A 15,201-nucleotide genomic window follows, 5' to 3' on the forward strand; every position below is an offset into this window, starting at 1 on the left:
CGATCGACAGAGATGAAATAACCAGATTGTTGCAAACCCAGAGGAGATCACTCGGAAAACTACCAAGATTCCGATGATTTCTTTTGACTGGGATTCGCCGATGATAGCTCTGATGAGCGTTGAATTGTTGGAGAGAACCTTGAAATTTGCGAAATCGAAGGTTAACGCCTTGCAGAGAGTTGATCGCATTGCGAGGGCCTCTGCATTCAGGGAAGGGTTGACGAAGACTTGAATTGCTGGTCCTTGGGATGGTGCTGCCATAACCGTACCGGAGAAGATACAGCCTGATCCCACCGTCTTCTTTTCTTTACTCCAAGCAGTAACAGTTATACAAATGATCGAACTGATGTCTTCTGCTTTTCTGGAGAGATGTTGAGGCACAAAAGGAGATTTACAAAATCCTAAATGATTTGATTTCACACTGAAGAACATAAATGATTGACCAGTGGATGTACCGCAGAGTACGAAACTCCGTGGCCAGCTACAGACGATCAATATCTGAAAAAGGGCTATGTGAACCCGAGGGAGTAACTGTAAACGGCTCTCAATAACCTGATTATGGATGGTGAGACACATATTGGTTGGAGGCTGAAGTAGGGAGATGCTTGATACGGTATTCGACGAAGAAACGGAGGCTGTGATTAGACTGATACTTCTTACACCGATATTACAGGTCCAGAAGTTCGTACTGAGACCAGAGCTGATCCGTTGGCCAGTGGAACAGGTCTTCATGAGATTCAAAATAGAGATGTATACTGGGAGCTCAACAAGGCTCATCAAATCCATCAATATAAATTGAAAACACATCTCACGATACCAGACAGCTCGAGTTGATGGAGGGAGGCAGGAAGCTCTTCTTTCGGAGAGACAAAACCCAGATCCACAACAGCTGCTTGAAACGTCGGTTGTCGATCTTATGGCCCTACATTTCGTCGGAGTAACGCTCTGTACTGTCAGAGCTATTAACGGAGGAAGGGACCACTTTGTAACAGAGCCTTGGAGAGGCGGTTGAGAGGGTGCTGCTGGCGGAGGTAGAAGGCTTGCGGGATCTCCAGAATCGAGTTTGAGATGGGTGGAACGTGGCTGAGAAGCACCAGAGACCTTCCACAAGTTGATGGACAAATCGTGTTTTGAAGGAGACACTTGAGGCTCCGGCGGATCTGGTGGATCCGGAAGCTCCGGAGGAGATCGGGAGGTCAGATCTGTTTGAAAGAGAGGCCACCAAGGAGGGAGAGCAGGCTTGAGATGCACCTGTTGAGTCGTCGGCATTGGGAAAGGAAGCGGGAGGACGGCCATCAGAGACAGCGTTGAAGAGGAGGAGAGGGCCAACATCAGAGAACTAGGCCGTCACCGGGGAGTACGCCGGAGGGGAGGCTCATTCTGGAGATGACGGCTATCTCGGTCTTCGTGCCTGGGAGAGTCTCCTAGGGCGAACTCAAAGAAGGTGATGTATGCTATAGGCATCCAAGTTTACATTCAAAGTATAGAAGAAAAGAGCCAAATCATAATGGGAAAAGTAGAGATTGTTCTTAATTCACTTCCTATGAGTGGAGGAGATCATACGTTTGCTAACATATTATATTTCTTATAAGATGATATTATCCGCTTTAGTCTTTTTTTTTTATTATGAATAATATTATTGCAATTGGTGTTGCACTGTTTGTATGTTATCTTTTTTTTTTTAACATATGAATTGCCAAAACATATTTTCTTCTTTCTACATTTTCCAATAAATAAACCTAAACTTAGCCACTACCAGGGGTATTTTCACCAGTAGTTTCCACACGAGCAACAACCATTGGAGAAGTGATGAAAAATCTTTGAATCTCCAACAATGATCTCTCTTCTCGTCACTTTCGAAGTCTTCTCCAAGAACTCGTGACATCTTCTGCAGATTCTTGTGTTATTCCTCACCAAAACTGTTCTTCCTGTTTCCGTAGAGATCAGTCCAAGACACGTGGCGAGTCTTACCGAATGTCTTCTATATGAATTGCTGTTTTCCTTTAGTAGAGTCTCTGGTCTCATCTTTGAAACACAGTGAACATAACTGTCTTCTTCTTTTCCTTCTTCTTCTTCTTCAATCATCCCCAAGACAATATCTAAGACTTGATAGATCTTGTTCGTCTCCACGTGGGATCTATCTCCGTTTGTGAACACATGAGCTCTACCTTTCGTCTCAACAATACTCCGATTCGTTGTTCTAGATACGCCTTGGCTTTTCATCAGAAGCTTGATCCTGTTAACATCGTCCCATCTTCCAGCTTCTGAATACATATTCAAAAGCAAGACATAGCATCCCGTGTTGTCGTGTTCCATCTTGAGAACCTGCTCTGCTGCGAACTCCGCAACGGTAATGTCGTTGTGGTTTCTGCTTGCTTTCAACAGTGATCCCCAAATCCGAGCCGTTGGCACAAACGGCATTTCTTCTATGAATCTCGTGGCTGAGCTGAGGTTTCCTGTACGACCAATGAGATCCAGCATGTACACGTAATGCTCTATACCAGGATCAATCCCGTATTCTCTTTTCATTGAGTTGAAATGTTGCCATCCTTCATCGATCATACCGGAGATGCTACACGCTGCTAACAGCGAGGCAAAGGTGCTCTTGTTTGGACTTACTCCACTAGTAATCATCTCTGAGAACAAGCGAACAGAAACACTGCCAAAACCGTGTACCGCGTAAGCCATGATGATGCTGTTCCACGAAACAACATCCTTAAACACGACCTGGTCGAAACGTTTTCTTGCGTCCTCGAGGTCTCCACACATGGCATACATGTGCACAAGTGAATTCAAGATGATGGTGTTTGACACGTCGTATCTGGCTTTTACTATATAGCCATGGAGTTGTCTACCTTCCCTCAGTGACAGAGATTCTGCATAAGCTGGTAGAATACTAGCGATTGTTGTGGAATCAGGTACAAGAGATGAATCCTTATCCCATAGCTCTCGAAACAGCTCCAAAGCTGAATAATTCTCCCCGTTCTGCACATACGCAGCGATCATCGAGTTCCATGAGACCAAGTTCTTTTCACCCATTCGATCAAACACAACCTTAGCTGACTTCACTTTTCCACTCTCCCCATACATGTCAATCAGAGCAGATTCCAACACTACATGAGGAAGAAATCCTCTCCTCGCTGCGTAGCCATGAATCGTTCGTCCCTCCAAGATCTCACAAGCAGGAAGCAGATTTATCAGCGTGATAACATCTGGCTGCAACTCTTTTTCCATTTTCTGAAAGCAGAGAAAAGCATCAACGACTCTCCCATTTCTAGCGTAACACCCTACCATAACATTCCAAGCTACAACATTCCTGATGATCATACCGTTAAACACCCTCTCTGCATAACTCACTTCACCAAATCTACTGTACATGTCGAGTACTGACGTCAATACCATAACATCATCACCAGCTTCGATTCCACTTCGAATAGCATAGCAGTGTATTTCCTTTCCCACTCTCAGACACTCCACACGAGAACAAGCACCGAGAACGCTCATGATACTAAACCTGTCCGGTTCAAATCCGCATTTAATCATCTCTTTAAACAGAGCCAACGACCGTAAGCCATCACCAACCGCAAGAAACCCAGAAACCATGGAGTTCCACGAGACAATGTCTCTCTCAGGCATTTCGTCGAACACTTTCTCTGCATCCCATTCGCACCCGAGCTTCATGTAAAATGATATAAGAGAATTAGAAACGTAAACATCTGAGTCAAACCCGAGCTTGATCACAGTCGCGTGAATCGTCTTCCCTTCTAACAACGACGAAGCTCCAGCAGCGGACTTGATCACGAAAGGGTATGTAAAAGAATCAGCTTTGATTCCTGTGAACAGTACCATTCTGAGATAGAATCCAAGCGCTTCGTGGTATAAGCCACAGGTGGTGAAGCCTTTGATCATCACGTTCCACACGAAAACATCGGCTTTGTTCATTTCGTCGAACAGGTGGAGTGCATCCTCCATGAGGCCGGATTCCGCGAAATCGCGTAGAGCGCGAGTGAGCGAAGGATCATTGAGCTTCTTGGATCGGTTGCGAAGAATTAGCCGGACCGGTTTAGAGGATCTCCGTTTGTTTACGAGATTCCGGTTCTCGTTGGTCTGGTGATTTTGGGAAGAAGATGCACACTTGCAATTGTAGTAGATACGAGAGCAGCATCGAGCAAGAGATGTCGCAGCCATTATCTCAATCGATCAATTTTCCCGCGGGATTTATCCGGGACACAGTGACGTCATTAATCTTCTTTCTTTTTATTAATATGGAAGAATAAAAAAAACTTTTATTTATTTCTATGTTACAATGAAACACAACGATTGTATTGGAAACGCTGGTTGAAGAAAAACAGAACAGGTGAATATGTTTGGTTTCTAATGGAACAGAGATAAATATTTACACAAATTATTCAAAAACAAGTTTTGTGTAAAAAGATAACTGATTTTAATTTTAAGAGAAGAAGTCGTCAAGGCTTACACCATCTTCACCATCATCATCATCATCATTGAAGTTGAGGATAAGATCAACAAGTTCTCTTCCAGCGTATGAAGAAGAACCTTCTTCTTCTTCTGCTTCTTCTCTGTCTTCACTGAATCTGCTTCTGTTCTGTAGAAAGAAGAGTTGTGCTAACAGTTCCCGTGGTGAAGATACACTAGACATCCATCCCCTTGGCTTTCTCTTGCGCTGGAACACACAACAAAACATTTTCAAAAACTCACTACCACCACCATCAATAATAAATGAAATAACCGAAAGCATACCGTTTCGATGTTGTCAGGTAAGGTAGCTCTCTCAGCAGCCTTTGAGGTCCACACCTTGATGTCATTTTCGATTCCGCTGCTAGCAAGCACTGGTAAATGCGGATGAGGCTCGATACAGTTCACTATGTACCTATCCGCTTCCATAACACGTACCAGCTCTCCGCTCTTCTTCTTCCAAATAAATATCCGACCACAGTCCGACCCACTAACCACATACTCACACCGAGGTCCACAAAAATTCACACCCTTAACCGTCTCACTGTTCTTATGACCCTTATAAGCCATCGGAAGAACTGAATTTTCGCTATCATCATCTTCTGTAGAAGAAGCGGGTTCTGATGGCGTAATAGGGGGCGACCCTAATCCCATACCGCGCGTGAAAAGATATATGAACTCGTTGGTGTATGAAACAAGGAGTTCACTCTGCTCTGAGAAGGCCAGACCCGTTATTCCAACGTAACAATCGCCGACGAGGTGGGGAGGGCAGAAATGATCAGCAGCTCCGTCTCTCTGAAGTCTACGGATGTCATAGAGACGAGCGTACTCGTCCATCCCACCAACAGCCAAGAGGTTGGAGTTTCTAGGGTCCATTGCAATAGCGTTTAGCTTCGCGGCTGCCGTGTTCCTCCTCCTGGGATCAACTGCTTGGCATGTGAATAGCTCTGTAGGAGCTTGAGTCCTCAGATCAAACTGAGATAAAGCAAAGAATACAAATATTAAAATCGGATTCTTTAGAAGGATAGAATCAGAAGTGTGTACTCACTCGTTGTACTAATCCATCTTCACCACCAGTGTACAAGACATGAGGGTTCCCTGGCTCAATACACAGCTTATGAGCTCGTCCTCGATGCAACCCCAACAACACAGTCTCCACTTTCCCACTCTCGAGAACACTCGCACGCCGAACCTGAAAAGAAGATTTGTTTCAAAACGTTTTTTTTTTCACAACAAAACTATTGCAAACGGTTTTGTTACCATTCCATCAGCAGCACAGGTGACGATGGTTCGATCATCAGAGAAAGGCATAAACTTTGCCTGGAAGACGTTATTAGAGTGGCCCGAATGGAAGGAAAGCTTGGCATTACCGAGCTCCCAATCCCAAAGAATGACACGGCGATCATCAGAACCTGAGACGAGAATGTCTCCTCCGGCGTTGAAGCTCACCGTGTTGACACAGCCTTTGTGCTTCGCTAGCTTCTTGTATATCTCTAGACGCAGAACCATATTCTACAACAAATAAAAGATCCAAAAAGGTTCGAAACTTTTTTATTTTTTTTGTTTCTTCTTCTTCGAATTGAGATTTTGAATTTAAGGATTGTGTGCAAAACCTCGGAGGCGGAGAAGCGATCGGAGAAGTTGCGAGGAGAGATGATTCCACCGACCTCTCGTCGCCAGAAATCGACGACGGGGTGGTGGGATCCGTTGAAGTGTGTTCGACATCTCTTCGCCTTATCACTACTACTCATCTCTTCCTTTGGATCAAAGGAGAAAAGATTCTAATCTGCTCTGTGTCGGGAAAAGGGCCTTTTTCAACCGACCAATTACGACCGTGCCAAATACTATCCGAACAATTGATCAGTGCCAAATGCAACATCAACTCAATTATACCTAGACTTTTTAAAACGTGTCAAAATCTACATTAACCGTAATATAAGTTATTCTTTTTTTTTTTTGGTTTATTATGCTATTAGAAACAACAAGAAACATTACATAGATGAGAATAAACATATTAGAAACAACAAGAAACATTACATAGATGATATTGCAGTTGACCATTCTACATACCTTATAAGAATCTATGTCTGACTGCATCACTCTGAGCCGTCCTATGAGATCCATTCCTGACGGTATTCATTGCGCCATGCTAAAGATCCCTTGTAAAACTTGTCTCTAATATTCTGCATAATTCGTCTTCTCCGGAAATTGAAACCCAGACCTCCGTAATATAAGTTATTCAACCGTTAAAAAAACAAAACGACGACATTTTGGTTTAATCCTTTTCTAAAAAAAACATATTCATTCTAGGATTCGAATTCGTGCATTGATACACTTTAAAATAGACACTAACCACTGAACTAAAGTAAATGTTTGATATATTATTATGAATTCGAAAGTATATATACTAGGGATATTTTGCTCGAAAACAAAGGAAAATAGAGGAATTAGTAAACTACCCAAAACAGTGAAACATGCAAAAAGATTAGTGATGTGGGGCAATGTAATTGTCGAGACTACCCCTTCTGTTATAGCCTGATTTCTGTTTTACACAGTCTAGGAGTACAACTATATGCTGACAACAAGATTTACATAGATTTGAAAGGATTATTAAAAGATTTGGGTCAGATTTATTAAAATAAACTTACCTCGATAATGAAGAGGCACAGTAACGTGTCAAAGTTCAATCTGCAAGTGGTGATATAGTGAATATAGGTGATGTGTCAAATTGTTAACTACTACTTTCTACACGTTTTAGAAATATTTAATGCAAATTACGCAAGTGGACTTAGCTTTATGATTTGCTTATTGCAACATATGTAAATTACAATGAGATATTTTTAGTGCAACACATATGTAAACTACAATGAGATACTTCGTAATAAGTACTTAAGTTTATGTACTTTAAAGTTAGCTGGTTAACTTATTATATGGCTCATCTTTAAAAAAAAATTGAATTGTGGTTTCTCTTGTGCTAGCTAATTGTAGTATATGTAAATAACCATATGTTTCAATGTACAATAGATCTTTATCTTAGTCTTCACATTAGCCATGCAAACATATTATTGGCCTTAAAATTAAAAGTTGGACATGTATTAGTTTGGACATGTAGAAAACTAAATTTGTATACGGTTTATTATATAAATTTAACCGGCTATCATCTCCGTTCACCTAAACGTCGCCTAAAATTTCCACTTAGCCGGATAATATCTGAATGAACTGAGTGTTGTAACTGTTGACCAGCCAATTTGATTGTTTCTATATTATAGGTACACATGTTAATATATGCTTAACCCAAACAAAAAATCCAATGTCCTGAAAACTAAACTCTAAACCCAAAATACTAAACCCTAAACTAAATAGGAAACCATGAATCCAAACCCTAGTCACTAAACCCTAAACCCAATAGTAACCCTGGAACCCAAACCCTAGTCACTAAACCCTAAACCCAATAGAAACCCCTGAACCCAAATCCTAATGTTTAATCCATAAACTCTAAGCTCAAATGACTAAACCCTAAATACAATAGGGATTAGACATTAGGTTTTGGGTTCCAAGGTTCCTATTGGATTTATGGTTTAGTATTTTGGGTTTATGGGTTAGAATTTTAGGTTTATTGTTTACGGTTTAGTCACTAGGATTTGGTTATGGGGTTCCTGAATTTCTATTAAGTTTAGGGTCTAGTATTTTGGATTTAGGGTTTAGGGTTCAAAGCATTGGATTTATTGTTTGGGGTAAGCATTTATTATTAATGTTAGGGTGTACTATTTTTTGGTGCGGTTATCTAAACCCTTATAACACACATATTCCCAAACCTACCTCTGCACTTCCACGTAAGTGTAAAAAAATTATCTAGAAAACTGATTTTTTATACAGTTATGTATCTTGTTAACCGGATAACTGGTCCTTTCATCCTAAACGATAATGTATTAAAATTCATCTTAGCCGGATATTATTAGAATTACCCGTTGGTTGTAAATATTGACCGGCCAAATAGTTTGACTCCATATAGCAGGTACATAACTTTATAAGAATCAAGATCATAGTAATAACTATGAAAAATGAAATGAATATACGAGTAATATTTATGCAAGTTTTCGTTGATCACGAAAAATTATTAAACAGCTAATATTATATATACACATTTAAAAAATAAGTTACTTGAGTTTAAAATCTGATTTTCTTAATATCAAATTGTTATACAATCAATATAATATTTATACGGTTAATGAACAAGAAGATCGTATATGACACGTCAACCACTACAACATATATATATATATATATATATATATACTTAAAATGGAGACACAACGGTGAAGAACTTCGTTGGAGAGAGCAGCGGTGGAGGGCTTCACTGGAGATGCTGGGGTACAAGAGCTAGACCAGGAACGCAAAGACCGAGAACTTCACCGAAAAGGCAACAGCGGAGAGTTTCACCGGATACGCAGCGGCGGAGAGGTTCACCGGAGATGAAGCGGCGGAGAGCTTCACCAGAACGCAGTAGCCGAGAGCTTCACCGAATACACAGCAGCCGAGAGTTTCACCAAAAACGCAGCGGCAGAAACTTCACCAGAGACGCAGGGTGGAAGATCTTGGCTGGAGATGTAGCGGTCGAGGGCTTCACCATAGACGCAGGACGGAATAATAGATTTTCATGTTTCACAAAATTCATTATTAGAAATTGAGAGCTATGTACAGAGAAAAGAAATTACGAAATAAGAAAGATGAAAGAGATTTGCATAAAAAATAAGAGATGAAAGAAGAATAAAAATGAAAGATGAAAGATGAAGAAAAGTGAATATTAATTGAAAATAGATGGTCAAGTAATGTGATATCAATATCTTAGATTTGACATTTGAAGATTCGAGTAATAGTGCACTGGAATAGATATAGGGTAGGGATAACAGAGTCATTAACAATTTACATACAGTGTCTAAATAGTGTCAATTGGTAGATACCTAAATACGCTAAAGAGTGTTGGTAGGAGTCCTAATTTCCCTATATATATTTCTTCATCTTCTCCAAATAAAGTTTTGGTGATATTTTTTTCTCATTTCTATAAATATATTAAAATGTTTTATAATTATCATATCTTTAATACACTTATATTATACTAAAAATATAAATAATAAAATATTTGAAATGATACAAAATTTGATATACTTAAAATTTTGAAACTATTTATAAAGTTTTCTTATATGAATTATTGTAATTTTAAAGATTTGAATGGTAATTTTTATTTTTACAAATTAATATAATAGTTTATATAAGAAAACTTTATAAATAGTTTCAAAATTTTAATTATATTCAATTTGTGCAATTTAAAATATTTTATTATATTTATATTTTAGTATAATATAAGTATATTAAATATATGGTAGTTAAAAAATATGTTAATGTATTCATAAAAATAAAAAACAATTATCACCAAAGTTTTATTCAGAGAATATGAAGAAGTATATATCAAATTTTTATTTTAGTTCAATGGTTAGAGTGTCTCCTTTAAAGTGTATCAATTCATAATGAATATATTTAAAAAAAAAAAGAATTAACCAAAACGAAGTTGTTTTTTTTTTTTAACGGTTGACTAACTTATTTTACGGTCAATTTAGATTTTGGCACGTTTTAAGAAGTTATACAGTATTTTTGAATTATAATTGAGTTGGGGTCGTATTTAGCACAAGTCAGTTGTTCAGGTAGATTTTGGTACATTTTAAGAAGTCTAGTTAGTATTTTTAAATTATAATTGAGTTGAGGTCGTATTTAGCACTGATCAATAGTTCAGATAGTATTTGGCACGACTGAAATTGTTCGGGTTGAAAAATGCCCTTTTCCCGCTCTGTGTCTGTATGTGTTACTGTCGTCGGAAGAGAAGGTGAGGCGGTGCCGCGGTGGTGTGATCGATCACTCTCATTACTAATGGGCCTTTTTGGGCTTCTTATGCATCCAGTCTGGGTTTAAATGATTGTTTTTCGAATTTTTCTATACATCCAATGCTGAGAATAATAGTGAAACTACCCAGTAACGATTATGATGAGATGTATTTTTTGTGATGCAGAATTTTTCTTTCATTTGAAGTTTTGAACATACTCCCATATATCCTTTCCATTTAAAAGAAAAAATAAAGCAAAATGTTAACACAAATGTATAAAATCAACGAGATTAACACAAAGAACAAAGCAAATAATAGAAAGTTACAAGTGCAAGTCCGTACAAAACCAACGAGATTAATGAAAACATGTGGAAATAAAAAGAACAAACTCGATAAACACAACATGGCTGGTACTGAAACAAGCTTTGATTATCAAATACTTCTCGGGAAATTTTTGGTTTAGCTATCTTCTCAGCTTGGATTTAACCTTTTCACAGCCTTCGTTTAAGAGCTAGACGTAGAAGCTGACACTCTGAACATCAGCAATGTTCCTATTTTCATTTCAATATTTTAGAGAACGAATAAGTTCAATCAGTTGTTAAGCGGTTCTTGTATCCTCCGAATGCCATCGAAATCGTCTAATGAATCTAAGGATGTTCGTGGAGATTCAGAGCACTGCCTTTTTTTCTTAAACTCCATGTCTCTTGTGGTCATCTATAAGTGATAAAAGTGCTTCCAAGTTGAACCTCTCTTGTGATAAAAAAAATCATATATATTTTTTTTTGTAACTTAAAATAATTAAAATCATATATATATATTTACATGCTAACATTATTCACAGTTTGACTCGGAAGAACCCAAAAGCTTTTCTCTAGGTGGAAAGGGAAGTAACTGTAGGTGAGTGAGTAGTCGCACCTAAGCCCTTGGGAGTTTGGGACGTTTCAGAGTGATCCACGCTTGAACTGTCTTATTGTCAAGAATGCTTTAGGGTTTGAAGAAGTTTGCATGTAAACCCCTATCAGCCAAAAATAAAGCCGATGCAACCACAAGCAAAACGCTGAGAGACGCGCCTAAGCTTCCCACCAAAATGTTGAGCAACCACATCAAGCTTTTCCTTTCGGGCTGTTTGATAGAGATCCACATGAAACACGGGTACGTAAACGTAACAAGCAAGGCTACTGCTCCAATGAGAACCGCAAGATAAGGCAAGAACGAGAATCCAACGGCTATGAAGAAGCAGACCAAACCCAAGAACACACGAAACATCATCCGGACGAAGACGGAGCAGGGCTTTCGTCTCTTGGTCACGTACACCATCTCTGCGTTGTCACAAGCTGGCATTAAGTTTATCGGATACGAGCATAAGCAATTGATGATGAACGTGATGTGTATGAAACAAGCGGCTCGCTTTGAGTAGTCTTGTTCGTAAAGTTTCAAGTAATTTCCTATTGGACCTCCAGTAGCCGGAATCTATCATATATAAGGATTAACATTAAATCATAAATTGTTTCAAACACATGCGTTAACGCAAAGGCAAAATAAATAAATAATTAAATACTATACGTTAGTGTTGAATTTTGACATACCTTGTCACCGTATGCCCAATATACAACAATGGCTACTAGAAACATACAAACCGCAATGATCACATGAGAGATCACCACAGCTCTCCACATCGTCTTACTGGAAGGATTCTTTGAATCGGAAGGAAGAGTACCCTACAAAATATCACATTAATAATACCTCGTCAATACTAACGTCTATATATGAATCAATTAAAAATGTTATTTTTCTCAGTATAATCTTAAGACCTGTATCTCTAGGATTAAGTTGTTCCCGCGTAATGAAATGGCTATCAATCCAATGGCGTTGAAAATGTTATCGAAGCTTGTATCCTTTATAGCGTAAGAGACGTTGTTTTGATGATCCCTTTGCGGATCCCTAGTTAGAGGTAAACTCCATATTGCGGTGGAATATGCTATGGCCATAACACCACCAATGAACGAAAGTCCAAAAAGAGAGTTCAAGTTCGGAAACTGAGACATGACCACCGCGAGGCAGCTGAAGATCACGAAGCATTGTAGTGTGGTAAGTGGCACTGTTTCACCTTCATACATAATGTGTAGAAGTTGTTTTATTGTTTTTCCTCCGGTTATTACAAGAATTGAACAAGCTCCTCCTGAGAGATACATCACAGGGAATATTCCAAGAAGTTTCCCAAGCTTTATACCTATTATATATTGTTGCGTGACAACAACGGAACAGTGACGCTTTTAGAAACTGAAGTCCATAGTAAAATCCGAACCTCATAAAACGACAAAGTTCGTTAGAATTTGATATAACTGTTATCACTATATATTACCGAATGAAGCAATTGCGAGTCTCAAGTATCTGCTGAAACGTGTTCCATGTACGGCTTCGTGTAGATGAACAAGAAGCCATGTCGTGTAGAGCTTCCATGCAAATCCCACCGTTAATATTATTATTCCCCAAACCCTGGAAAAAAATATTTTATTTGTTTAGGTATTATTCGCAAAAACTAAATACGGTAAGAATATAATCTGAGAGAAAGTAACGATTAGATATAAGATGTTACCATCCGAGTGCTGCGAAAGCTGCAGGAAGAAGAAGCACTTGGAAACCAAGTCCCGAACAGAAAAGATGAAACGTTGCCGTGAAAACATTTCCTTTTCTTGATTCTGTGATCGGCAGCCACTCTTCTACCGGAATCCTCCCAACATCTCCGCGGTCGTCATCGTCGGAGGTTGGTTGTGTATCCTTGGAAAGGGTATGTGACATAAATGAAGGAGGACCACAACTTTCTTGTGATTCCAGATCAAGCAATAGGCCTAACGCTTTTTTTGACATTGTATAAAAGATTTAAAACCTTTATTTTTTCTCTCTCTCGAGGATTTAACGTAGAGCCACAAACTGAATGAGTGATGTTTTATTTTCTTCATACACTGAGATTATATAGTTTTTTTTTTGCTCAACAGATTATATAGTTTAATTATCTGCACGTCGTAATTAGGAAGCTTCGTTATTAAATTTTGTTGCGTGCTCTTTATGACATGAGCACAATGACGTAATTCGTTATGTCACTTTCAAATACTCAAAAAGCGGGACCCGCGGGTATACCTCGAAGTGAAGTCTTCTAGTTTTGTCGAACTCTACTGTTGTGGTCCGGTGGGAAATTTTCCATACTGGTTTGCGTTAGATTGTGTTTATTGGACCTTTGAGTCAAAACAGGCGTCAATATCGAGCCGAACTTCCTTCATTGTTGATTTGTTTCTTTGGCTACAAGGTTATATATTCAATAGACATTGGACCAAATAGTCGGAGATGGCAAAAGTTCGATTTGCTTAAGACAAGACTATTGTTTATTACAAAATTAATTGAAATAGTGTAAAGATATAAAGAGTCTAGTCATCTACTTTTAGAACACTATAATTATGTGAAGGCTAAGTTTTAAAGGTAGCTTCAAGTGTAGTTGGTCGCCACCATTAAAGTGTAGACAAGCTACGGTTGGTAGGAAGCGGGTGTACGGTGTATCTTGTTTCTTTTTGGGTATGTGTGATCAGTTTAATCCTTATCTGTTTTGGAGCTAACTATTACTAGTTGGTATCTCAACATCCATTAAAATCGGATAGTTGAGTCTGATTTATAACTAAAACTAAATGTAAGAAAAACAGATTAATTTTGACCAAAAAAAAAAGATTAATATTTCCAGATACTATGGAAATATTAAAATTTTCATGTTGTGTGTTTATATAAAAACTTATGTTTATTAAATGTTTTCAAACTATTTTTATCCATCGATTATAAAATAAGAAATAATTTTACTTTTTGTAACAACTCTCTTTTACAGATATGAAACTTTAATATCTACTTTATGGAGTAATCTGTTTATCCGAAACTTATAAATTAACTAAAATCAAAATAATACGCGACACAGTAGATATTGCATATATTTTGTATAGCCTCAAGATAACAATTACAATATAATTACTGCATTGCCTTCTCGTTTCGTAAATTAGAGATTCACAATCGAACTAAAGGAAGAGGCAAAAATCATTCACCTGGTCAATATCGAAGCAATGGAGAACAAAGTCAAACCAGTCAACTACAAATTTTGAATAGAAGTTTACAATGGAATTATATAATTTTTGCATGCCTGAATAAAAATGCTGCCTATTAAACTGGATATAAATATATTATTATTATAGCTATTACAAGAGGATATTTTCTTCAATTTACACTACAAATGATCTTACATCGATAATCTATGTGAACAATTTGACTTTGAACTCTTATGTTGTTTCTTCGTGATCACATATCAGAATATTGACAAGTCTTAGCAAAGACGACTTACCTAACTTTATGCGTGTGCTTTTTGTGTGTGGGTTTTCTCGTCCCCAATAGTAAAATGTTCAATTTGCAGTTCCTAATTTCATATGATGAATCCTTATGACATAATCTTTAGTGCTTGATTTCCTTGTCCAAGTTAATTGTCTAGTTTATCTCATGTTTGATTTTGTTTATATTTAGTTCTGTTTAAGTTTAATGTTAGGAGAAATCTGGAAGTAACTTTCTAGGATATAATTTTTCTTTCGGAATAAATGTTAAGATTCTTATGGTGTGTGACAACTGACAAATAGTCATATGTGGTTCGACCCAGTAATTTAATAGTGCCTCCATCGTACACATGTGAATTAGTAAATCTATACTATTATTTACGAAGCGGTTTTTCGCAACGGAACTCTCATATCTAAAGTTAGGACAGCTAATATCGATTATACTTTTAATGAATAAAATATAAATTACCCATAAAATAAAAATAAATTTTAATT

General features: G+C 38.0%; 3 protein-coding genes across 3 annotated transcripts; all 3 read right to left on the minus strand.

The window, feature by feature from the left end:
• Positions 1-1,689: 1,689 nt before the first annotated feature.
• On the minus strand, positions 1,690-4,198 carry LOC108842811 (pentatricopeptide repeat-containing protein At4g35130, chloroplastic). The gene has a single exon (XM_018615838.2). It carries the CDS (start codon positions 4,186-4,188, stop codon positions 1,768-1,770), a length of 2,421 nt encoding a protein of 806 aa, XP_018471340.1. The 5' UTR covers positions 4,189-4,198; the 3' UTR covers positions 1,690-1,767.
• A 70-nt stretch (positions 4,199-4,268) lies between these two features.
• LOC108842812 (uncharacterized) lies at positions 4,269-6,286 on the minus strand. Its single transcript, XM_018615839.2, has 5 exons — positions 6,090-6,286; positions 5,737-5,988; positions 5,525-5,668; positions 4,762-5,451; positions 4,269-4,684 (listed from the first exon to the last, which is right to left on the minus strand). The coding sequence occupies exons 1-5, from the start codon at positions 6,225-6,227 to the stop codon at positions 4,451-4,453; spliced, it is 1,458 nt and encodes a 485-aa protein (XP_018471341.1). The 5' UTR covers positions 6,228-6,286; the 3' UTR covers positions 4,269-4,450.
• A 4,315-nt stretch (positions 6,287-10,601) lies between these two features.
• On the minus strand, positions 10,602-13,295 carry LOC108840775 (lysine histidine transporter-like 7). Its single transcript, XM_018613594.2, has 5 exons — positions 12,948-13,295; positions 12,714-12,847; positions 12,163-12,581; positions 11,938-12,069; positions 10,602-11,821 (listed from the first exon to the last, which is right to left on the minus strand). Exons 1-5 carry the CDS (start codon positions 13,217-13,219, stop codon positions 11,336-11,338), a joined length of 1,443 nt encoding a protein of 480 aa, XP_018469096.1. The 5' UTR covers positions 13,220-13,295; the 3' UTR covers positions 10,602-11,335.
• Positions 13,296-15,201: the final 1,906 nt, after the last annotated feature.

This window comes from Raphanus sativus, chromosome 2 (assembly GCF_000801105.2).
Source record: "Raphanus sativus cultivar WK10039 chromosome 2, ASM80110v3, whole genome shotgun sequence".
Lineage (NCBI taxonomy): Eukaryota > Viridiplantae > Streptophyta > Magnoliopsida > Brassicales > Brassicaceae > Raphanus > Raphanus sativus.

Excerpts from the sequence above, each read along its gene's own strand:
- LOC108842811 (XM_018615838.2), bottom strand. The coding sequence starts at position 4,188 with ATGGCTGCGACATCTCTTGCTCGATGCTGCTCTCGTATCTACTACAAT.
- LOC108842812 (XM_018615839.2), bottom strand. The coding sequence starts at position 6,227 with ATGAGTAGTAGTGATAAGGCGAAGAGATGTCGAACACACTTCAACGGA. Across the intron at positions 5,989-6,089 it reads ATCGCTTCTCCGCCTCCGAG|AATATGGTTCTGCGTCTAGA; the intron begins GTTTTGCACACA and ends TATTTGTTGTAG. Across the intron at positions 5,452-5,524 it reads AAGATGGATTAGTACAACGA|TTTGATCTGAGGACTCAAGC; the intron begins GTGAGTACACAC and ends GCTTTATCTCAG.
- LOC108840775 (XM_018613594.2), bottom strand. The coding sequence starts at position 13,219 with ATGTCAAAAAAAGCGTTAGGCCTATTGCTTGATCTGGAATCACAAGAA. Across the intron at positions 12,582-12,713 it reads ACTCGCAATTGCTTCATTCG|GTATAAAGCTTGGGAAACTT; the intron begins GTAATATATAGT and ends AATATATAATAG. Across the intron at positions 12,070-12,162 it reads ACTTAATCCTAGAGATACAG|GGTACTCTTCCTTCCGATTC; the intron begins GTCTTAAGATTA and ends GATATTTTGTAG.